The sequence below is a fragment of the Grammomys surdaster genome, unplaced genomic scaffold, assembly GCF_004785775.1.
Source record: "Grammomys surdaster isolate TR1022 unplaced genomic scaffold, NIH_TR_1.0 166, whole genome shotgun sequence".
NCBI classification, from domain to species: domain Eukaryota; kingdom Metazoa; phylum Chordata; class Mammalia; order Rodentia; family Muridae; genus Grammomys; species Grammomys surdaster.
In genome coordinates this window covers 8046761-8069946 of record NW_021604614.1, presented here as the reverse complement: position 1 = coordinate 8069946, position 23186 = coordinate 8046761, and the positions used below count along the sequence as shown (strand labels likewise).

The 23186-nt window shown below is 49.6% G+C and overlaps 1 protein-coding gene across 3 annotated transcripts in view; it reads right to left on the bottom strand.

Moving 5' to 3' along the window:
* Window positions 1-23186, bottom strand: part of Rimbp2 (RIMS binding protein 2) — a 55883-nt gene that overhangs the window by 4556 nt on the left and 28141 nt on the right. For all 3 annotated transcript variants that reach the window (XM_028766171.1, XM_028766172.1, XM_028766173.1), the window contains 9 exons: window positions 21336-21487; window positions 19904-20359; window positions 18462-18608; window positions 16786-16944; window positions 12104-12221; window positions 7238-7422; window positions 6510-6678; window positions 4887-4990; window positions 3388-3459 (listed from right to left, as the gene is read on the bottom strand). In XM_028766171.1, coding sequence (XP_028622004.1) covers window positions 3388-3459; window positions 4887-4990; window positions 6510-6678; window positions 7238-7422; window positions 12104-12221; window positions 16786-16944; window positions 18462-18608; window positions 19904-20359; window positions 21336-21487 — 1562 coding nt within the window. The remainder of the gene's footprint in view (window positions 1-3387; window positions 3460-4886; window positions 4991-6509; window positions 6679-7237; window positions 7423-12103; window positions 12222-16785; window positions 16945-18461; window positions 18609-19903; window positions 20360-21335; window positions 21488-23186) is intronic.

Here is a 23186-nt window from a genome sequence, read left to right as displayed (position 1 = left end):
TAAACTGGAAAATTGAAAAGAAATGGATCAATTTTTAAATGCATCATGATGAAATACACAAGATAAAAATTTAATGGGCTCTATAGTAGTCAGTGAGACTTAAGCAGTGATTAAAATCTCCCAGCATTAAAAAAAGTCCAGGTCCAGATGGACTCAGTGGTGAATCTTATCAGACCTTCAGAGAATAAGACCAATGTTTCTCAGAATATTCCAGAAAACATCAAGTTCTTTTCGTGAAGCTAGTATGACAGAGATACCAAAAGCAGACAAACATTTAAGAAAAAGGAAAATTCCAGAGCAATTTCCCTGGTGAATGCAGATGCTAAAATTCTCAACAAAATATTTGCAAAAATGAATCCAGGAGCCATCTCACACTCTAATGAGGGCGTAGTAAGAAAGAAATGAGAGAAGTCCATTTAGTATATATGCATGTATGTGTGTACACGCACATACATGTTCCATGGTCAATGGGTTAACATAAAAGATCATTGACCATCACCAAATTGGGTTTGTTCCAGAGATGCAGGGACTATTCAATACACAACGTAAGTTACATTGAGTAGATATTGTCAGGGACAGAAATGACACGGTCATCTCAATAGATGCAAAAAAAGTTTTTGACATGTCAAAAGTTCTGAAGACACTGAAATAAAAAGAAGCATGTTTCAACATGATGTCTCAGCATAATAAAAGCTCTTCATGACAAGCCTATAGCCAGCACCATATTAAATGGGAAAAACATCGAAGCATTTGCATTAAAACCAAGAACAAGGCAAGGGAGTCCATTACTCCAGTCCATATGGTCTTGAAAGTCTTAGCTAGAGCAATAAGAGGAGAAACAAAGGTATTCAAATGGGAGAGGGAGAAGTCAGAGTGGAAGAGACCCCAGGGCTCCAACAGGGAAAAGCAGACGAATGCAAATTAAAATACAAAAATTACAGTAGCCTTCCCATGTAGTCACGAGGCGTGTACTAAGAAAGAAATCAGGAAAATAAACCCATCTAGTATATAGGCACGTGCACACATGCACACACATGCATATATTCATATATGTACATATTCCATGGCAATGGGTTAATGATGAAAAAATTAGTAAACTGAGTCAGGGTCTATATATAAGGAAGATGGAAGTCTAGCCTGTGTAGGTAGGACTGTTCCTGAAGTGTGCTACTATCATCTGTGGCAAGTTATGGGCCAGCTATTCAACATTGTTAATGACAGTAAGAACCACAAGCGGAGGTGACAACTGTTAACAGAGTCCAACCAGCTGTCATTTGGAGCAGTCAAGAGACTCAGCTGATGACAACCACTACCAACTCACTTAGTCCTCGGAGAACACGCACATTCCCAAGATGCATTCTGCGCAGCCAGTGACCGTCAGCGGCAGCCAAGCCTAGAAGCACAGGCCTGTAAGCTAGTCACTCAGGAGGCTGAGGCAAGTTCAAGGCCAGCCTGAACAGTGTAGAGAGACTATATTTCAAAATGAAAAAAGCAAACTGAAGCCTGGGGTAGAGAATAACAGATCCATAAATCCTTAAGAATGATTTAAAGGTATAAAAAGAGGAGTAAGAAATTTCCATGTCTTCTGCTAGAAGGCAGGAAGTGTATTCCCTGTCTGACAGACGTAGTTTTCCCTGAGCCTAACCTAAACATGACATAGGCTTTCTCTGTTAAACAGAACACTCAGGGGTTGCGGTAGGGGCAACGCTCACCACAAAACGATTCCCCTGGAGATACTATAAAATACATTCTAAAAACACAGAGTGCGAAGGAGCAGAGTCGGGAACCGCAGTTCCTTCAATCCTCCACACAAGTGGGACTTAGTGTCTGTGCTATGGGGGCAGCTTTCTTTAAAAATTATTTTTATTTCCATTTCTTTGTGTTTGTGTTTGTATACGGCACACGTGTGCAGTGCCAACGGAGGAGGACAGAAGAAGGAGCTGGGGTTATAGGCAGTTGTGAGCCACCATGCATGGGTGCCGGGAACCAACCGGGGGTTCTCAGCAAGAAAAACCAGGCTGTTAAGCTCTGAGGCAGCTCTTCAGCCCCAGGACACGTTCTTTTTAGAAATGATCTTTATACTGTTCTAACTCAGGAAAAAAGTAAAACAAGTCACAAGTTGGAAAATGACAACTAAGCTTGGAACTGAAGAAATAATGAGTAGCTGTTTCCATCACTGCCCGGAGCAAAGAGTAATTTTCCATCACTGGGCCGAGTCTTGTAGTCACCATCCAAAGACAATGAACTGTGACCTCATACGAACTCATAGACCAAAACTGCTTTCTCAAAAGGCAAAGCTAAAGAGTAGACTGTGACCTAGAGAAAGACATTGTCATTCCGTGCAATGAGGGGTGCCTGTCCCACTAAAAAGAAAACCCACAAGGTTTTTAGGGTGTGGCTATCACACCCCAACCAACTATGAAATCCAGACAGCTCAAAAGAGGGTCGGAACTCTGAAACCCTGCATGCCTGAGGCTGCGGGAGAGGGCCTCTGGGGCAATCCACCACTGTACAGAGAAGCAAGACTCTCAGTTATGTTCAGGGAGGCCATAGAGGGAGAGCCATGGGGAGCAGCCACAGAGAGTGGCTACGGGGATGTGGCAGGGGGCCATGCAGGGGATGTCCAGTTACAGAAGCAGGAAGTTAGCTCCTCTCTGTGTATAGATGACTTGGCGCGCCAGTGGACATTAGGCAGCTGCGGAACAGGAGGGCGGCGCCATGGATGCTACAGGCAGTGAATGAGCCAAGGAGTGACTCTCCGAGGGACTGGGGGCAGAGGCTGTTCTGAGTCAGCCTGAGAGAACCAGTGTCTGGCTGGGGGTGGGGATGGGGCTGTGAAACCAGGGCTGGTCCACCTGTTTGTTTGGTTTACACTTCCTATTCTCCGGGGAAAGAAAACCCACCACCCAGGCCATAAATAGCCTAGAAAATTAAATTGTTTTGTAAATGTTTGGATGGTGGCAATTTTGTGTTTGCTTTGCCTACAGTTTGTTAGACACAGAAAATACTATAATTAGTAAGAACAGTAAGAGACCGATAGTAGTGGTGGCTTCCTTTCCTTCCTCCCTCCCTCCCTCCCTCCTTCCGTCTTCCCCCTTTTTCCTCTCTATGTCCCCTTTCTCTGTACCTCCTTCCTGTTTTTTGAAACAGGAACTAGCCACATAGCCTAGCCTTTCCTTGAACTTACAATCCATGTACCATTTTGGCCCCCAGATTTCTATAATACAAAAAGAGAACTTATGTCGGAGAGGCAGTAAGCAGGCAAATGCTTTAGAATGACTCATATTCAGATCACAGCTCACTTGTTAATTTAAGAGAGGGCTCAAACCAGGGGTTGGAACCCCCACAATGAACAGCAATTTTTTTTTTGATGTTTCAAAAACTTACATAATAAAATCCATCTTCGTCGATTTCACCAAAAACAGTAATAATGTCTCCTGTGCAAAATGGAAGTTCAGCCTGCAAAGACAGAAGACAGAGCATACTGCAACATGGTAGGTGTGGTACAAGGTACTGGAACCTTCCTACCCTTTGGGAATTCACCTGCCTTTTGACTGGGTCAAGATGCAGGGTTGCAGGATGCAGACCGGAGGGGATAGAGGGGAGTGGGCTGTTCAAAACTGAAGGGTGGGGGATGGGGGTGGGGGTGTTTGTTTAACGCCGAGGGACTGGGAGCAGAGGCTGTTCTGAGTCAGCCTGAGAGCACCAATGTAGATCAAAGGTTATTGCCACCTCCTGGTAAGCCCAGGAAATCAAGTCAAAAGAGGGAGGACCACTGGTAAACACCCTCCCTGTACAAGAAAACCTCCCAGCTCCATTGTCAATTCAATACCCATCGGTTAAATGTCTGCTGAGCAGCAGGTCCCAGAGTGGGGACAGCAGAGAATGGTGAACACAAGCCCCAGTGTCCAGGAGGCAAACTCTCCTTAGACCCTTCAGACCCCAGCGCCCAGCAGAAGGTGGAAAGAAACAGCCAGGCAGCCGAGGAGAACCAGGAGTGTGGCATTGTCTCCAAACGTTAAGCATGAACTGATTTGGTTCAGCAGGCGGCGCTAATGAGCAATCACAGCAAAGCTGCGTGCGGGGGAATCCATATCAATCTGGTATGAGGACAGGCGACTCTGGAGGCAAAGACCTCAGCCTTATCTCTGAGGTTTGTCCTTATTTCTGATCATGTTCTGCCTTTGTGTCACGGGGTGCCCTAGAACACCAGCCCTCCCCCATACCCCTCATCTTTTAAGGGCTAGTGAGGGATCAGCCATGGTAACTTTTATTTCCCTGCTAAAAGGGACTCTATATTGCCACGCCCAATAAGTGTGGGTCACAAGTCACTCTTCCAGTAGTTCTGCCAGGAGACTTGGGGGGATTGGCTACTATAACTGTCCTTGGGACATCAAATACTTGAGTCACACCCAGTGACCACTAAGCTGCACATGGGCCAGGCATAGTCTATGCATACATCTCCAAGTCACAGTTTGGAAACTAGACTCCCTTATTTATGAATAGGAGCTTAGAACACAGTGGACCGTACTCTGGAATAAGGCTGAGCCTGTCTGTCCTCTCAGGTGGCGAACCTGTGTGGTATGCTTTGTCAGGATGACTCCCAGCTGTGTGGAAGAGGGTGGGGACAGTTTGTGAGTGTGGCTACCAAGGGCCATTTGCTCATTCATCAATGATTTCTGGGATCTCTGCCAGCATCCTTGGACCTCAACTGACCATGCATAACGTGGATCTGGGTTTGCTGTGGAGTGACTAGTCTCTCTACCATGCTCAGAGAGACATGGGACCCAAAAGGCACACAGCCTAATGTGGTACCCATGAGAAGCTTAGCCAGGAAGCCATTGGTAGTAGTTCCAGTTCGGCACAAAAGAACTCCAGGCTGGTACCTCAACATCCACGTTAGGAGAGCTTTCCCTAGGGTCATAGTCGTAGAGAGCCACCATTCTTCGTGTGGGTACGGAGTGACCCCGGCCACTTCTTCTACTTCTCTCTGCAAAACCATAAGATCTAGTTATGAAGATCCCCAAATCATGGTGACCCTACTCACTGCCCAAAAGGGTGGGTGCCACTCACTAACATCTCCAACTTGGGCCCGCCAACTGTCTCAGCTTCCAGTGTTTTTTATTTTTTCTAGGTTATTCACTTTCACAGTGCCATTCTCCCTTGTATCTACCATGCCATGGGAACTCCATCAGATAGAGGACCTCCTCCCAAACTAAGTCCAGGTGGTCTGAGGCATCAGGTGGTTATGGCTTGGGAAAGCCTAGCAGGGGCTATGAGGTTCTGTTAGAGAGCCACAGCTATCCTTTGAATTGAAACCTTGCTTCCTGGAGAAAAGATGGAGGCTCTTAAGACACAAGAAGCTAAGGAAACTTACAAGGATCAGGACACTCAGAAGTTTACAGGACTCACAAGACCCCTCCCCTAGCTTCTAAAGCTGTGAATAATTGCTAGAGTATGAGACTCTGTGGAGCCATCTGCTAAGGGTGCAGGAACTGAGAAGCAGTTTTGGTGAGTTGTCACGCATGCTGGGGTGGCATCTCTTTGAGACACCCAGAGTAGCATGGCCAGGCCACAGCATCAAATCACCCAAGGCAAGAGGAGCACTGTTACCATTATGGACAGCACAGGCAAAACAATGCCACCGATGGCCTGACTTTGGTAACAGGCTAATTAATCATGCTGTTTCTTGGGACAAAATAGAGAAGCCCGCTCAGTTTCTGTTTGATCTGTATAAGCAAAAGAACTCTAGAACAAATGAAAGCAAGGCTATATTGGATCACAGTAATAGGGAATCATCAACCAGTTTCCAGACCAGAGCCAATTACAGATCTGAATGAAGAGAAGGCAGGTCCCATGAGGAAAGGCCGTGATTCAACACTGACCGGTTTCACTGTTAGCATCTTCCCATCATCCTGGGAGAGACCTCTGGCCTTTTATCAATGTAACTGTACACTGGGAAGAGGGAACATCAATCCGGAGGATTTGCCTCCATCAGATTGGCCTGTGAACAAGTCTGTGTGGTATTTTTTTTTTTTGATTGATGACTAAGGTAGGGGTGGGGACAGCCCTACGTGGACGATGCCACTCCTGGGCAGGTGGCTCTAGGTTGTAAAGAAAGTGGGCTGAGCAAGCCAGTAAGCACTGATCCTCCATGGTCTGTGCCTTAGTTCCTGCCATAGCTTCCGTCTATGATGGACCAGAAGGTGAAATAAACTCTTTCCTCACCAAGTTGTTTTTGGTTGGAATGTTTTATTAGCACCGAAAGCAAACCAGAACAAGTCAGTGCACAAATACCAGAGTACACAAATGTCCCTAAAGCACACACCTGGAGTGCACTACTGGACTGTGAAGTGGGGTTTACCCACCAGTAATGGATAGCAAATCTTCCCAAGGACTGGGCACTCAGAGGTGCTGGGTAGCCCGGGCTTCTGGGGGCTGCAGCTGCTCCCTGCTGTGGCCTGCTGTGCCAAGTCCAAGTGCAGCAGAACCTGAGGGAGCACACTCACCTATTTTCTCCACGGGCGTGTTCAGAGGGAGGAAGCCTTGTCTCAGCAGCTGGTCCACCATCTCCTCATCATCCGCATGGATCTCGGAGACCATGTTACAGGGAATGAGGCCAAGCCTGGCGCAGGTCTCCCCACGGTAGAAGCCATCTGCATCTTTGTCTCCATAGACCTGGAGTCACAGGGGGTGGGGGGAAATTGGAGCATCAGATAGGCCGGCTCAGCTTCACATCAGCCTCACTGGCAGCAGAGTCACCCAAAGTCAAAATTGCTAAGAACACACTTTTCAAGCACCACCCCTCACCTTCATTGGTTATGGGGCTAGCTGGACCGGTGACCATGGCTCCTCGCCTTCTCTCTCTCCCCCTCCCCTTCGTTGGTATGCCTGCTTGAAGTTTAGGGATCAGACACTAAAACCTCTGCTTTTCAAAATCAGGGTCTGTAAGCACAGGTTCTGACTGAGCATGTACACAGGCCACACCTAGGCACGCAGATGTGTATGAACAGGTATGGGTATAATCCAGTAGGGCACACAGGGGAAGGCGCTGCCCCTTTTCCTAGGTGAAGTAAGTGTACTGCCTATTCTGTGTTCAAAACTTTCCCAGCCCTGAGCCATCTCCTCTAACAGCCCTGGAGGCCTAAGGGCTGCTACTGCCCAGGCTGGTACGAAGAACACTCCATCCCATTGCCAGTCTCTGTCCCCTGTCCCCTGTCACCGCAGCCATCAGTACCTTGATGATCTGTCCTTCTTTGAAGGGAAGCTCCTCTTCTGCAGCATCCGGGTTTGGGGACATGGTGAGCGGGTCATAGTCAAACAGAGCCACGAAGATACGGGCCGGGAGCTCCTCAGCACCAGGGTCAGTTTCTGACTCATCATAGAAGTCTGGAGAGAGGTGGTCTTGTCCAGTGTATTCATCTGGAGTGGGCAGGGAACAGAGCAGAGGATCCTGGGACACCCGTGGAACAACTCAGGGGTATAGCACTTGTGTGAAATGAATCTGTGAAAAGGGCAGCCCTGTGCGCTCCTCTTTGTATGGGCTCAGCACGGGGCCAGTAATCAGGGATCATGGAAGCGGGCTTCAGAACAGAACTGCACTCCAACCAAAGCCATATTGTGAGTGAAAGCCACAGAAGCCAGAGGCCTTGAGGCTCTACCAGAATAGGTGTTTGGTCCCCGCTCAGTACAGATGGGACCCTCATGAGATGCCTCTTGGGTCCTCAGCAGGACACAAGGCTAACTACAAGGTTATTGACCACTCTCACGCATCAGAATTCAACATGGCCGACAGTACTGTTCTGCCAGCTCTGAATGTTTAATCAGCAGCAGTTACACCCTACATGGAAGGACATTAGTGCTTTCTCAGTATCTAACTGTGATTTGTTTTGTATTCTAATGTGCATATGAGTGTGTGTGTGTGTGTCACTTGATATATCATGAGGTGTGTGGTTATCTAGCTATAGGTGTGTGCAAGATGGTCATTGCAGACTCCCTCATGCAGATACTAAACTCCATAATAACCCTGCCCCTTAAGTAAGATGACAAATAAAACCTTCTCACTTCCCCCTTGGACACTTTTTTTTAAAAGGACATATTTCTAATTGTGTGGAGTTTTGTGCACGTGAGCGCAGGTGCCTCAGAGGCGGGAGATGTCGGGTCCCCTGGGAGCTGGAGTTACAGGAGGTTGTGAGTTTCCTGGCGTGGTTTCTAGAACCAAAGTCAAGTCCTCTGGAAGAGTAATACACATGCATATTTTTAACTACTGAGCCACCTCTCTAGCCATCCCCTACCCGACCCCATCTTGGATACTTTTATTGACACCAGGGCACTTTCAATACATTGTCGATGCTTGGCTGTTCTACAGTGCTGGGAGGTGAGGAAAGAAATCAAAGTTTGTGTGCCTTTGGTATAGGTGAAAGTGCTCTTCAGATATTTTTTCTGTCTATAGTTGCTCAAGCCTGAGAATGTGGAACCTGTAAACACAGAGGCCAGTTATGTACACACACAGACACACAGGCACATGCACACATGTGCATATACGTACACACATGAGCACACACACATGCACGTGCACATACATATGGGCATGAATTCCATAGAGAGGGAGACGACGGAGCAGTGATTCTCAACCTTCCTAATGCTGTGACCCTTTAATCCAGTTCCTCATGCTGTGGTGACCCCCCAACCATAAAATTTCCATTGCCACATCATAACAATAATTTTGCTGCTCTTATGAATTGTAATGTAAATATCTGATATGCAGGACATCTGAGTAGAAACTACTTGTACCAATGCCTTCTTGTCCTGGTATTTGTCCCTTTCTCGTTCATATGTATTATAAACATACATCAAGGGCTGGGGAAATGACTCAGAGGTCAAGAGCACTGGGTGCCCTTGGGGAGGACCTGGGCTCATTTGGGGAGGACCTGGGCTCAGTTTCCAGCCCCTACATGGAAGCTCACAACCATCTGTATAACTCTCGTTTCGTGGGATCTGTCACCCTCTTCTGGCCTCCTCCGGCACTGCACACACAAGGAACACACAGATACATGCAAACACTAATAATACTCATAAAGACCAATCTTAATAAAAACAGGATGTGTATGTGTGTGTGTGTGTCTCTAAATAATATTCAGTAACCCTAAAGCCATAAAATATAATAAAAAACAAAATGCCTTTAGTAGCACAAAAGACTGTTGTTGTATGTTTTACATTGGCATGGATGTTATCAGAACCCCACGCCATAGACAGTCTGCTGCTTCATGTTCCATTGTCTTACCTTCTGTGGACCTTTAACTTGAACATGGAACAAAACTGTCTACAACCTATTGATTGTTTCTCACTGTGGTTTTGGCAAGAAGTGCCCTAAGAATGCCCACAGTCACTCTTACAAGATGATGTGTAGAATCTGGGGTGGAACCCCAGGGCAGCTGTGAGGCCCCACTTTGGATCTATCTGGGGTTTGCAAGAAGAACTTAGTCCCCTGTCACGGGACCTGGTTGGTGAAGTTTCAGGTATAGAAAAGGGCCCAGGGATGGCAACTTCTGGATGTGGCTTTGATGAGCATTTGCTGTCTGTGAGTTCTTTGTGCTTCTTGGGGTTGTATTCTGTGGTTTCTTTGTGGACAGCAAGACTTCTGTGGTCAGGAGCAGAGTATGAACCTAAGGATGGAGGCCTATGGTCAACTTCCCCTGAAAAATGCCAACTAAGTCTGGGGCACACAGGAATGCCTTCACTCAGGAACAGTGGATGTACCTGAGGAGGTGGGAAGCTCAGCTGTGTCACGTGATGTTTTTCTGGCAGCTGTCTTGTGGAGGATGTTTTGCTGAAGCAGACACGTGAGAGAGCATGTGATGTTTTGCTTGAGCAGACACTTGCCGTGCAATGCCTCGCTGGACTTCGCTGTTCTTCATTTTGTAGACAGAGACACACCAAAGAACTTCTCGTGGTATTCCAGCTGATTCTGGCAGCTTCGGCTGACTTGTGCAGATTCACTGGTACCTTGCTGTTTCTGCTGGCTCGTGCTGCTGCTACTGATGCATGTTTGGTGTTTGCTATTGAACTGGACGACTGGTATCCTGACAACGAAGAGTGGGATTGCCCAACGAACTACTACTACACAGGTCCACAACTCCCTTTTCCAACTAACCCTCTCTCGCCCTAATCTCTGGTCCATGGGCTAAAATGGAGCTTGGAGCATTTAAGAACTCAAAATGAAGTAGGTTTTGAAAAATCTAAGCCTACAACCTGAAGTAGGCTAAGTGTCTGATGTTGTCTACAACATTGCAACAGGTTCATTGCTCCCCCCACCCCCTCACCAGGGAAGGAGTCTCTCTTTGTCTGACTAGTTTTCAGTTTTCAACACTTTCTGCGGATGTAGCTTGTGTCATATTTTCCCAAACCACCAGGCGGATGGATAACAATGAGGGAGAGCACACGCTGATTAGTGAGGTAGACTCCATTACACTCGGATGGGTGTGGCCATTCATTGTCAGGAGACTGATGGAGTCCAGGGCCTCCCACTCTAGTACTTAAGCCTCATCCCCACCTGGTAGCACAACCAGCTGAGCATGTTCAACATCCATGACATCTTGACTGGCAGGCAGATGCCTGGGGAAGATCGTAGAGATGCAAAAGGAAATGCTTCCCTGCCTGTAAAAGGGAGACAGGCAGACGGGACTCCTCCTGCTGTTTGGATTCCTCTTGGAGTTGGGAGAAGAGTGGTAGTCCAAAGCTTCCTGCTTGCTGGGATTTGAATTCCTCCCAGTGAGGTCACCTGAGCGGGTTTTCTTCAGTTCTGAAATGATGAACCTGATACTTCTCCCAGCCATTCCTGCTTAGTGTTCCTGCTGGGGTGTGTGTGTGTGGGAGTATGTGTATGGTATATGTGTGATGTATGTGTGATGTGTGACATGTGTGTGTGTGTGTAGTATGTGTGTGTCTGTGTGTGGTGTGTGTATGTGTGTATGTCTGTGTGTCTATTGTGTGTGTATGTGTGTATGTCTGGGTCTGTAGTGTGTGTGTGTCTATTGTGTGTGTATGTGTGTATGTGTATACGTGTGTATGTCTGTGTGTAGCATGTGTGTATTTATGTGTGGTGTGTGTGGTGTATCTGTGTGTGTGGTTTGTGTATAGTATGTGTGTGGTTTGTGTATGGTGTGTGTAGTGTGTATGTGGTTTGTGTATGGTGTGTATGTAGTGTGTTGTGGTTTGTGTATGCTGTGTGTGTAGTGTGTGTGTATGTGTGTGTGTAGTGTGGTGTGTGTGCATGTATGTGTCTGTATGTGTGTGCGCGTGCACCTGTCTGTGCGTATCCACAAAAGCCTGGTTTATTTGGCTCCTCCCCATCCCTGTAACAAACATCACTTCTTAGAACTACAGTCCCCATGATTCCTTGTCAAAGGCAGCAGCTGCGCCTGGCCTGTGGCCACCCTTAACACGGGTTGGTGACAACAACCCAATGACAGCTTTGGGCACCACTGGCCGAGTTCCAAATGGTTTGTAGGAAAAGGAAGCACAGGTTTCATGAAGTAGGCAAAGAGAAGGGAATTGAGATGGGTGGCAAGGGGAAGGGCCAGTGGTGGCTCGGAAAGGGGACATGTGCCCTGGGGACACACGTCCAGCTTCCAGATGTTCCCAAGACCTGCACCAATGTGGTCCATGCACATAGATGGCCCTACACACCTGGAACACATCTGAGGTATACAGTCAACTCAGCATCTCCCTCTGTCCTCAGGAACTTACTAAAGTGCACCTCAGAGTGTGTCTTTGAGGGTAGGTCCAGAGAGGATGTAACAGGAGGAGCTGCGTCCTCCATGTGGAAACGTGGGACACGCCAGTCCAGGGGCTCTCTTGATGGAGTAGGAGGAGAGAGGATAAGCCAGTAGATATGGTATTTTGTCCTCTCCCTCCTCCTCCTCTCCCCTCCCACATGGGTGGCGGTCATGAGATGGGCCACTCTCCTCTCGAATGGTCCCTGGCATGGTGAACTGGACCCCAGCACTGTGAGTCCTGTTGTCAAAGTCCCACAACATGGTCCCAGAATTGTTCTGAAGTAGGTGGTGGACAGAAAGTGAGCGATACGGATGAGACCACTAACCAATGGATGGAGCCATCGCCAGCCGGTGTCTGTGAGGCCCTCCGCCACTGTGCGAATACCTTCGGCTCACGTGCTCCATCCGGTCTGCTCGTCCCGTCAACGTGGAGTTTCCTAAAATCTAGACCCAGAAGAACACCGTAGTTAGACGTCATCCGTCACTGGCCTCTGTAGGAAAGGGGGAGTTAAAGCCAAATCAATCCGGATTGGAAGCGGAAGCGCTAAAGGCAACTAAACGTAGCTTTTAACTGAAAGGTTAGCTGAGTGACCTGGGAGAGAAGCCAGCCGGGCCCAGGACCCCCACTTTCTACATCCAGGTCCCTTCTAGACACACCACAGCGGGGGCTCGTAGTAAAAAGGAGTCTTAGGAGGGAGCTTTTGGTTGATGTTATTGCTTCTAAAGGCAAATCCTTTGAACCAAATTGACTATGGCTCCTTTGCAGGCAAATCTTCTGGTTTTGCTGTCCACCCCCAAGTGCCACTAGCAGAGATACACGGCCAAAGTTCCCAAAGTCCATCCCAGGTAGAAGGGGCACGGAGGATTCTAGACACTCAGGGAAGTCCCTGTGTGTTATCAGCCTTGATCGTGTTCTATGATTAACCTGGACCTGAACAGGCCACCGGTCTAGAGATGTCTACCTCTCATTTGGACCAGAGGTCAGAACTGACTAACGGGAAAAGTGGAATCACTAGGGATCACGCTAACAGAGATCATACCCAAGCCCCAGGAGCCAGGGTATGTGAGCCTATAGCCATGGGTGAGACTGGATGTCATGGGGTGCAGGCAGTGACTGGCGTGGACAAATCACGGCGTGCATAGCTCAGAAGGAGGCTTTGCTGCCATGCTGGTGGCCCACCTGTGTGCCCGTTGACAGTTGGGGGCGGGGCAGATGTTGTCGAAAGAATACAATTACAGAGATGAATGAAGTCTCAGATGAACCCCTGCTCTGTGGTAGACCCAGAGTGGGGGGGAAAGATTGGGGTGAGCAAAACATTGGAAACAATTTACAAATATGAGTTTCTTCACTAGTTAGTCTCCGTATTTTTTAAACAGTTATATATGAAAGCCAAAAGGAAAAAAAAAAAACTTAAAAAGCCAAACAACAAAGACAAAAAGCCTTTGATCATACCAGCAGTCTCCCGTGAGTCCCTAAGGATCCTTATTTTGGGGGGTTGGGGGGGGGAATGTGTGTTTCCTGAGTTCAGATACTCGGCTGTTCAGCTAACCCTTAATTAAAACTTAGATTCAGTTGTCCTTTAAGAAAAGCAGCCGTAACCATCGCCGATTCTGTTGGGAAGATTGTTATTCCAAAGCAAGGAAACCTTCGGGATGGTCAAGCAACTGAGGAGCAATGGGGGACCGAAGAAATCAAAAAAAGAAAAAAAATGCAGGGAAAGAACCAAAGAGAGCGGCCCAGAGAGTCCCCCGATGCACGCCAAAAACCCGGAACCAAAGGCAAAACCAACAAAAGGATGAGCACGGATTGGTTTGGCAAGCGCGCGGGAAGGATGGTTACTTGACACACCAAAGGGCCGTCTGCCACTCGGGGAGGAGGCTGTGTGAGCCGCTCAGCTGCCCTACTGTCGGGCATGGCTGAGCTTTTCCTCCAGACACCCCGAAAATCTTCGTGGTCGCTGGCCTCGTCCCAGCCATCCCTCCTGGGCACGGGCCTCTCCGGGCTGGGTTGGGTGTCATCGCTCCTGATGACGTCACTGGGGTCCACCTGCTCCCCAAAGTCCTCTTCGATGCTGCTCTGTCGGGTCAGTGTCCTCCGCCGGGCCAGCAGGGGCCTCGGGCTTCTCCTACAGGGACAGTGACCAGGGCCTGGACTGCACTTGGCCGAGGTGCTCCTGAAACTAAATCGAGACTCTTCCTCCTCACTGCCGCAATCCAAACCACTGTCCGGGCTCCTGGTGGCCGAGCGGCTGAACCGACAGCCTCTGTCTTCCAGAAAGAGATCCTCCATATGGATGCCCGGGCCCCTGTGCTCTGCAGGGAGCCAAGATCCCTGTAGGACCGGATGTCCCCAACAGGACCGCGCTGGGCCACGCTCCATGGCCAACAAGGCCCTGGCTCTGGAGGACCCCATTCCCTGCCTGAGCAGCGGCTCGCCATGCTCCGCGTCCTCCTCAGCTACCTCAGGGATACTGAACAGTCTCTTACTGCGGTGGGGCTGTTGGGGGAACTCGGGCTGCTCCAGGAAAGCGCCTTCCAAGCTCCTAGCCTTATGGCATTCCTTGGGGACAGCATGTGTGAGAGAGCGGTTGTATGACCAGACATGAGGCAGTGGAGGAAGGAGAGAAAACACACACAGAATTAGTCTTGGCAGCGAGGCAGGGGGGCAGCGCGAGGCAGCCTTTGCTCCTGGGGACCTGCGGCATGCCTGCTGGGGGCTCTGGGATGGAGCAGATGGGTCATGTGGGAGGGAGGTGCAGAGCACAAGGTGAGGGGGTGCACACAGATAAGCCAGAGGGACGTCAGAGCAGACGCCATGCGGGTGAGCCAGAGGAGGAAACAATACTCCCAGACCCTGCCTGGTCCTATGCGGGGAATTGTTCTGCCACCATGGCTGATTCCCTGAGGCCCAAGGGCAGCCACCATTGAATGCCAAGTGTAGTGGGAGGTGGTCCCACACTGTCCCCCTGGACTGGTTCCTTTTCAGCACTTAGTACTCCAGCTAACCCCACTCACCAGTCCCTTAACTAAAGCAATAGTCAGGGGGAGGAGCTCCATCCTTTACAGCACATCTGTGATCTGGTGACTATTGCCAAACAGACACAGCGCCTACTTGGTGCCTACAAAGGACCAAGGTCCTCTGACTCCACACCTGGGATTTACCACATCTGGCCCATCTGGTCTCAGCGCCTGGCACAGAGCCAGCCACTCTTTTTTTGTTTTTTGTTTTTTGTTTGTTTTTTTGTTTTGTTTTTCAAGACAGGGTTTCTCTGTATAGCCCTGGCTGTCCTGGAACTCACTCTGTAGACCAGGCTGGCCTCGAACTCAGAAATCCACCTGCCTCTGCCTCACAAGTGCTGGGATTAAAGGCGTGTGCCACCACTGCCCGGCAGAGCTGGCCACTCTTAAGGTTACTACATTACTCCTTAGTCAGGCCTTAGCCTGCCCCTCCACAGGCACCATCATCCCCTGCCAGATCCAGCCTTCAGCCGTCTCGTCTCTATCCAAAAAAAGCACATATTTTGATGTCATCCACCTGCTCTTTACAATCCTTTGAGGAGATATGGCCAACTCTAGGAAAGCTGTTCTTGTCCCCCGATAAGATCTGGGAGTGCCTCTTATGATGGGTACCCATGAGGATGGCGCTTGCCAGCTGCCCCTAGTGGTCGGTCTGTGGACACCTAGCGCTGTCTACTATTTGCCTCTGCCACTACCCGTGGGTTGGTGGGCACAAAACCTGCTAACTTGCGTATCTTTCTCCTTTAGTGCCACGTTCAAGAATTTTTGGCTTAGGTGTGTTGAGCACTATGAAGGTGAAGAATGGCAGCTGAAAAAGAGGGTAACACAAGGTAGGCAGGTGAGTGGGACCGGTTGGGGATGAAGGGTCATATACGCCCTGGTCCCTCTAGGAAACCTGGCTTGGCTTAGCCAATCCCTGTCATGTGGAGCTGTGGGTTCAGTATGATCACAGCCCCTAACTGCTCTTGGCAGTTTATTAGGAGAATCTTGAAACCCACACCCATAAGAAGCCCCGTGGGTGAGTGGCACACACCTGTAGCTACCCTGATCCTGCCCCCTAGGATACTGCTTGTAAGAGGTGGGTGGGGCTATCCCTCCAGCTTCACAAGACCCTTGCTGGCTCTCTGCTTTGTTCAGCAGCTCTCGGGAGGCAGAGGCTTCTAATAGCTTGTCCTGTCCAGAGACTTTTTCCAAAGGTGGAAAGCCTTTCCCTGATCCACCCATGAGCACTTTCAGGGTGGCTCCTGCTCCGGAGCACAGCCTGGGGCAGGTAGGAATCTCAAGATTCTGGAGAGGTCTGTGGGACCTGCTGAGGGGTGGGGCATGGGGAAAGTGTGAGCTGTACCATGCAGGGCCACATGGAGGTCCCCAAAGCCCCTCCAGGGACCTTTGTGTGGGGGAAAACCGTCCACATGGTCTCTAGAGAGGCCCTGAGGAGACAGGAGTAATGCGTGTTGTCTTCCGTCCCCCAAACTGCAGGGTAATGCACTTCTGCAGAAATAAACCCTGCAGGCTTCACTTCCCCGCCCGCCCAGTCATTCCCATGAAGTAGCCACCCTTCCATCTCAGGTCTCCAGTAGTGGATGGTATGAGCTCTCTCCCAGTGTGGGACTCTGTGATAGACGTGCCGTCCTAGGCTTCCTCTGGCCTCAGTTGTATGGCACTACCCCACGTGAATTCCTCTTCCTGTGCAGTTCTGTGTGGCCCAGCCCTGCACTGCCAATTCAGTGCTAACACGGAAGCTACTGCTGCTGTCTGAACATGTAAGGCCTGCGGCTACTTCTGCTGCTTGTAACTCTATTCCCAGTACAGTGCTGGCTGTGTGTAGGGGTTCCAAATGGATCCCCCAAACTCCAGTACCCAGACGTCTTGGCAAAGCAGACAGGAGCAGCAGGTAGTTCCTAACTGCACCCATGGAATAATCCCAGTGAAAGGGCATAATGGAACATCCCCCAGACTTGGGGCACCCTGTCATAAGCTCAGTGCTCACCTTGAGGGCATTGTGAGAGGTACCACTAGGCCGACGCCGGCCCCCATCCTCCAGCTGCATCTCTGAGTATAGCTCTTCCTCATCCTCCTCCATGATGTCCGACAGGTCTGACCCACGGCTGCTCTCTGTGTGGTACTCATCTCCATGGCAACAGTGGGGCTGTGGTCAAAAAGGAACACAGATGGGGCTTTTTTCTTTTCTTTTGTTTTCTTTTTTAAATTTCTAATCTTATGTGTATGGGTGTTTTCTCTGCATGTATGTCTATACACTATATGTGTGCCTAATACCTGTGGAGGCTAGAAGAGAGCACTGGCTCCCCTGAAACTAGAGTTATAGACAGTTGGGAGCCACCATGTAGGTGCTGGAAATTTAACCTGAGTCCTCAGAAAGGGCTATCCTTAACCACCGAACTATCTCTCCAACCCTTAATGGGACAGCCTGTACATGTCAGGCTCCTAGGCTGTCTCCTTGAGTTCTGGGTCCATATTTGCCAGTGCATAGAGCCCATGTTTCAAAGCACGCGAGACACAGTGTATGTGCACACAGCTTGTCTTGGTAAAGCAAACAAGACCTGCCCCAACAACTTTGTCTAAGCAGCGGAGAGAGGACAAGCGCAAGTCACTCCACGCTGACAGGCGCGAGGATCCCAGATGCCAAAGAAGACAGAGCATGCAGTGTTGGTATGTCATATCGTCTGATGCTCAAGTTCCAGCCTGTCACTTCTTTACTAGCTGAACAGAGGCTCAAACCCAACACTGACAATTCAGATGGCCAAGGGCCAGGGCACCCATGTGTGCAGTGTCACACAAGACGACATGACAGGGCAAGAGGTCACATAGGTTGACACTGAGGGTTTTAAAAGAACCATTGAAAAGCAAACAAGTGTACACATGCATGCACATACACACAGAGACATATGCTCATGTGCATATATGTGTCCACACTCAAGGACACACACAGAAACCTGCTGACATGCACACTCACATATCACAATACATACGCACATACTCATACAGAGACACATAAATGCATGGGAACACATGCTGACATGTATATACATGTCCACACACACATCCACACACATCTCTATATGCAAGTGCACATGTGCGCAATGGTACACAGGAATTCAGACACATATACTCACATAGCAAGCACATGTACCATCATATATGAGTACACGAATAAACATACTCATGCACGTATGTACCAAACAAATACACATGCATACACACACATACAGGCATACACAGAGCCACATACAAACATGTACACAGACATAGACACACAAGAACACATTTTCACATGTAAATAATCACACATACATGTACATATTCGTGTACACAGGCTCACACACAGGAACATACACATGTCAACAAACACCACAAGCATACATGCACACACACACACAGGTAAACAGCAACACATGCACACACCGTACACACTCAAACACAGGCACATACACTTGTACACACATGCACATACCAAGCGAGTGCAAGTACAGAAAGGCATGTGCACATGTAAACATACTTATCCACAGGCACGTACATGCATCTATGAACACATGGGCACACACACACCCAGGGCAGGTTAGGCAATGTCCTCATGCCTCTCAACTCCTATGCCTCCTGCTAAAGCCACGGCCAGCCAGGAACTACTGCAGGGGTGCACACTCTCACCTGTTTACCCAGCTCTGACCCTTTCAGGAAGTCGTCCACTGATGTGCCTCTCCTCTTGACCTCGGGGGAGGCGTAGCCATCCTCCTCATCTGAGTTGGTGTATTGCCCGGCACTGCTTTGCTCTAGAAAGAGGCTCCTTTTCTCTAACTTGGAAAGAGAAAGGGACAAAGATGAATGGGTGTGTGTGGGGGGGAGGAAGGTTCTGGAGGGGATAACACCAGGAGCGTGCAGAGGATGGCAGGGAGAGCCTCAGTGGTACCCTGGGGAGGTCTCTCAAACACTGAGTCCTGCAGCCTCCCTCAAGGCAGATACATGAAAGATGCTGAGTTATAACCCCTTAAGTAGGTGACTCAAGGCTGCTGGTGGGTCCCATGAGGTCCAGACTCCCAAAGCCAGCTCTTGCCCTCACATCTCCTCTTCCTGAGGCCTGGATCACTCTGAGCTTCACTAGAGGGAACCATAGACCTCGGTAGGAACCTTCGTCCTCCATTGCTCATCTTCCCTTTCGTTTGGACAGTGACTTCAGCATTGGAGCATTAGCCTGGGAAGGGTCTCTGGACCGGCCTAGCGCCACCGGGCTCTCCTGGGGCCCACTCTGAGGCTGCACTGAGATCCTCTGCCTCTTGGCAAGCATCAGCCAGTCATCCCAGTGCAAACCTGGTCCCAGCCTCACAGAGCCTCAGAGCACCCACAAGTTCATGCATATGTATCGTCAGTGTCGAGCAAATCAGATTTCACAGTCTGATGCTCTCGTGTGTTAAGAGGTACTGAGAGCCTGAGGTCAGGGTAGCTCTATGCCCTCTTGGGGATGCACAGGGATGGACATGTGTAGAACCATCCCGCGAGGCACCTGTGACTCCAATGTTCGCCCTTGGTCATGTATCCGCATTCTCCTGACCCGGGCCCTGACCAGAGGATGTCTAACGAGAAAGAACATCTCGGCCTTGGCAGACAGCCCCAGGGGTGACCATCTTGAGAGCCACAGGGCAATCTGAAACCAATAGACCCTGCTGCTTCCTCCTTGGAGAAACTCAGGCTTACCACAAACATCCGGGCACCTGGCAGGTAGATACCTGGGAGAGATGAGAAGGTCCTGGGGCCAATTCGGTCCAGGGTCCTAGTCCCCCAGGCCTGGTCGAGGGGCACCTTATAGGTGACTTATAGTACACGTCTCATTAGCCGTGATGGAGCATGCCCTAACCTCACTCCTAACCACAAACTCCACAGTTACAATAACCCCCTCCCCAACTCCAAAGCAAACACACATACACTTAGGTTAGAACATGGTATCCAAAGAACAGGCCCCACCCAGTTCAGGACAACAGTCCCAGGCTGACATCTAGGGTGTTCTCGGATAGAGCTGTCTCTACCTGCCAGGTGCAGGGACAGGTCACAGGACACCCCGAGTACAGGGAACAACCTGGTAGGAGTATATAACTTACCCTGTTGCTCTCGGCTACCCTCTGTGCAGCTTCACGGGCCATGGCCTTGGCGACGGTGGTTGACACGGGGGCTCCTTGTGGCTGAGGAAGGATCCGGCTGGGCGAGGGTGACCTTCTGCCCGGGCCAGCGCTATGCATGTCAGGTGGTTCTAACATGTGGCCATGTGCAGGGCCCGGTGGGCGGCTCTGCTCCCAGGACTCATCCACTTTGACGTGGGGACCCAGGTGTTGGTCTTTGGTATCCATGTCACTTGCTAATGGCTTTGGTGGGGGAGCAGTCCTCGGGTGGGGGGCTGGAGGCACCAGGAGGTCAGGGGGGATGGCAGCGAGGGCAGAATCCATGGACTCTCCCTGTGCAGACAGGGTACGCACACTCACGGCCTTGGCCTCCAGACTTCGCAGCCGGACCAGCTCCACGGCCGTGCCATCTGCTGTGGGGGCGATGACCTCAGCCACCTGCACACAAAGAAAGCCATGTCACCGGCTGTCAGCATGTTTTAGACCCAGCAGTGACCTCTCGTGAAGGCAGATGCCTGACAAAATAGAAGCCCAGTGTGTTGAGCTCCCCCTCCCCCGGCTCACCTCCAAAGCTGGCAAAGCTAAGGAGTTTCTGGGAGCCCAGAACCCAGGTTAAAAAAATATCAAAGGAGCAGAGCCTTCTTTCTCCATCTCTGGATCAGATCCAGGGTCCCACAGGGATCTGAAGGTGAGCCTGTCTATTGCCACAGCTAGAGGGAAGGGAGGGACGGGTCTAGTAAGTAGCCTTCCTGGATGTGCATGGAACCTGCCCTAAGATACCCTGTAGCCTACAAGAAATGAATCATGGGAGAACCAGCTGGGGTCCTCACTCCCAGTCAAGCAGCTCAGTCTGTAACTGGAGGAAAGAAACGGGTAGCAACAGTTGTGGTAGTTTGAATAGGAATGACCCCTTAGCCTCATATACTTGAATGCTTGGTCACCAGGGAATGGCACTACTAGGAGGTGTGGCCTTGCTGGAGGAAGTGTGTCACTGTGGGGTGGGCTTTGAGTCCCTCCTCCTAGCTTCCTGGAAGACAGACAGTCTTCTTTGCTGTTTGCCTTTCAAATAAAGATGTACAACCCTCCGCTCCTCCAGCACCATGCCTGCCTGCATGCTGCCGTGCTTCCTGCCATGATGATAATGGACTGAACCTCTGAACCTGGAAGCCAGCCCCAGCTAAATGTTGTCCTTTTAAGACTTGCCAGGGCAATAGAAACCCTAACGAAGACAAGGACCCCAGTAGGAACCAAAATATGATGGGACAGTCCTCAGAGTGAAGGCCCAGTGGTACCTCATGAAGCCTGGTAGAGACTTGGAGCTAGAAGATCTTCAAAATTTTGTCCCTGAGAATTTGTCCCCTCCCTCCCCTAAGCCCACCCCCTTACAAAGTAGCACTTCTTAGCCCACACTCACCCTCTGCCCTTTGGCATACACGCCGTATCCTGTGACATTTGCTCCATTGGACAACCCAGTGGGAGTCAGTGCAGGGGGCTTCCAGGAGACCTGAACGGAGGCAGTGGTGGCCCCAGCTTGGACGATGACGTCTTGTGGTGGGGCGGGAGGGCCTGGAAGGAGAGAAGGGACAGATCCTGTCAGGGCACGGTCCTTGGGCCTTTCTTCGCTTGGTCTATCACACCTGGAAGTGGAGCTCCCCACATGATTGACAAGGAAGAGCGGGGGACAGAACAGGAAAGGGATGGTAATTGGAAGGACCCCACTTTGCCTCTGGGAAGCCTGCTCTTATAGTCCCATTGAATGGGGCTCCCTCTGCCAGGGGACTTGGAAGCCACGCAGCCTTGGATGGTTCCAGAGGGAAGATACCCCTGACCTAAATCTCTTCCTACCTTTCTTAATTCTCCTCTCTCTCTCTCTCTCCTCTCTCTCTCTCTCTCCATAGTCATTATCAAATTCTAGAGACAGCACTCTTTGACCTCACCACACCCATCAAATCATTTTATGGAACTGGGAAAATGCAAATCAAAATGTCCACCCTGACCTATAAGAACCATGCTCACTGGGTCTTGCAAAAAAAAAAAAAAAAAAGTGCTAGCCAGAGCCACTAATTTAGGTAATGAGTAAGTACTGGCCAGGTCTGGAAGCCATTCTGGTGGCTGTGAGGTAGCCCATCTGCCCTCAGATACTGAGGACAGAGACCCTGCTTCTTCTGTTTTTTGTTTTGTTTTTGTTTTTTTGTTTTTGTTTTTTTTAACTCCAGGCTTAGGGTAGAATTTCCCACCTCTAACTGAGAGTCCGGGTAGCTTCATTTTTGGAAAGAATGAGCTCATGACCACAAGACGAAGGCCATACATGTCACAGACCTGGCCAAGGCATCCCAGAGAAGACCACTCATCATTTTGGAGACGAGGAAACTGAGCCTCAGAAAAGCCACTGTGCTGCCTGGTGTTAGAAGCTAGATCCTTCTCCCCAGCATGAACCTGGGGCCCGCTGGTATGGATGGATCTGAGAGTCTACCATAAAGGAGGTATCAGAAACTCAGCCTGGATCAGAGTTCATGTTTCCCCGGTGGCTCATGTGTGACCTTTGCCTAAGGAAGATGTGTTCAGACTGGGCTGCAAAAACCAAAGCAAGCCCTTCCTGAAGAAATATTCTGAAATATTGTGAACGACAGTAGGGATGACAGCTGACTCATCACAGAGGTAGTGACAGGTGAGATGACATTCTCAGAGACCCGGAGCGTCCGGAGCCCAATTCCATAAGAAAATATATTTGAAAGAAAATGAAGGTTAAACAGTGAGTTATTTTAGATAAACAGAAGCAAAAGGATTCTAAAGGGAACCTGTCTGGGCTAAAAGGAGATGGCAGCGGGTGGCTGAGAGGAATAGGAAAGTACACTGTAAATGGCAGATGCATTAGGAAACATGAAAGACCATTTTCTCAAATTCTTTAAAGAACGCATTATTTGAATAGAGAGAAAAGCAACGTATTAGGGTATTGAGAGGTGTTATGAGGCATTTGAGCTGAGAAATTGGCTCTAGAAGTGGAGTTGCCCACCTCTGCTATCTCAGACCTACACATGTTTGGCTCAAAATCTCCTCAAAATCCTCCGGTGGATCAGCCTGGCCTGGCTCTGGAACACGGAGAGAAAAAAAAAAAGTCTGCAAACAGCTAAGAGATTAAAGGCCTTGTGAACAGGTAGATGGGAAAGCATTTCCAGCAAAGTTTACTGTTTATCCCCACAGTATAAAAAAATGTCTGGGAGAGAGAGAGAGAGAGAGAGAGAGAGAGAGAGAGAGAGAGAGAGAG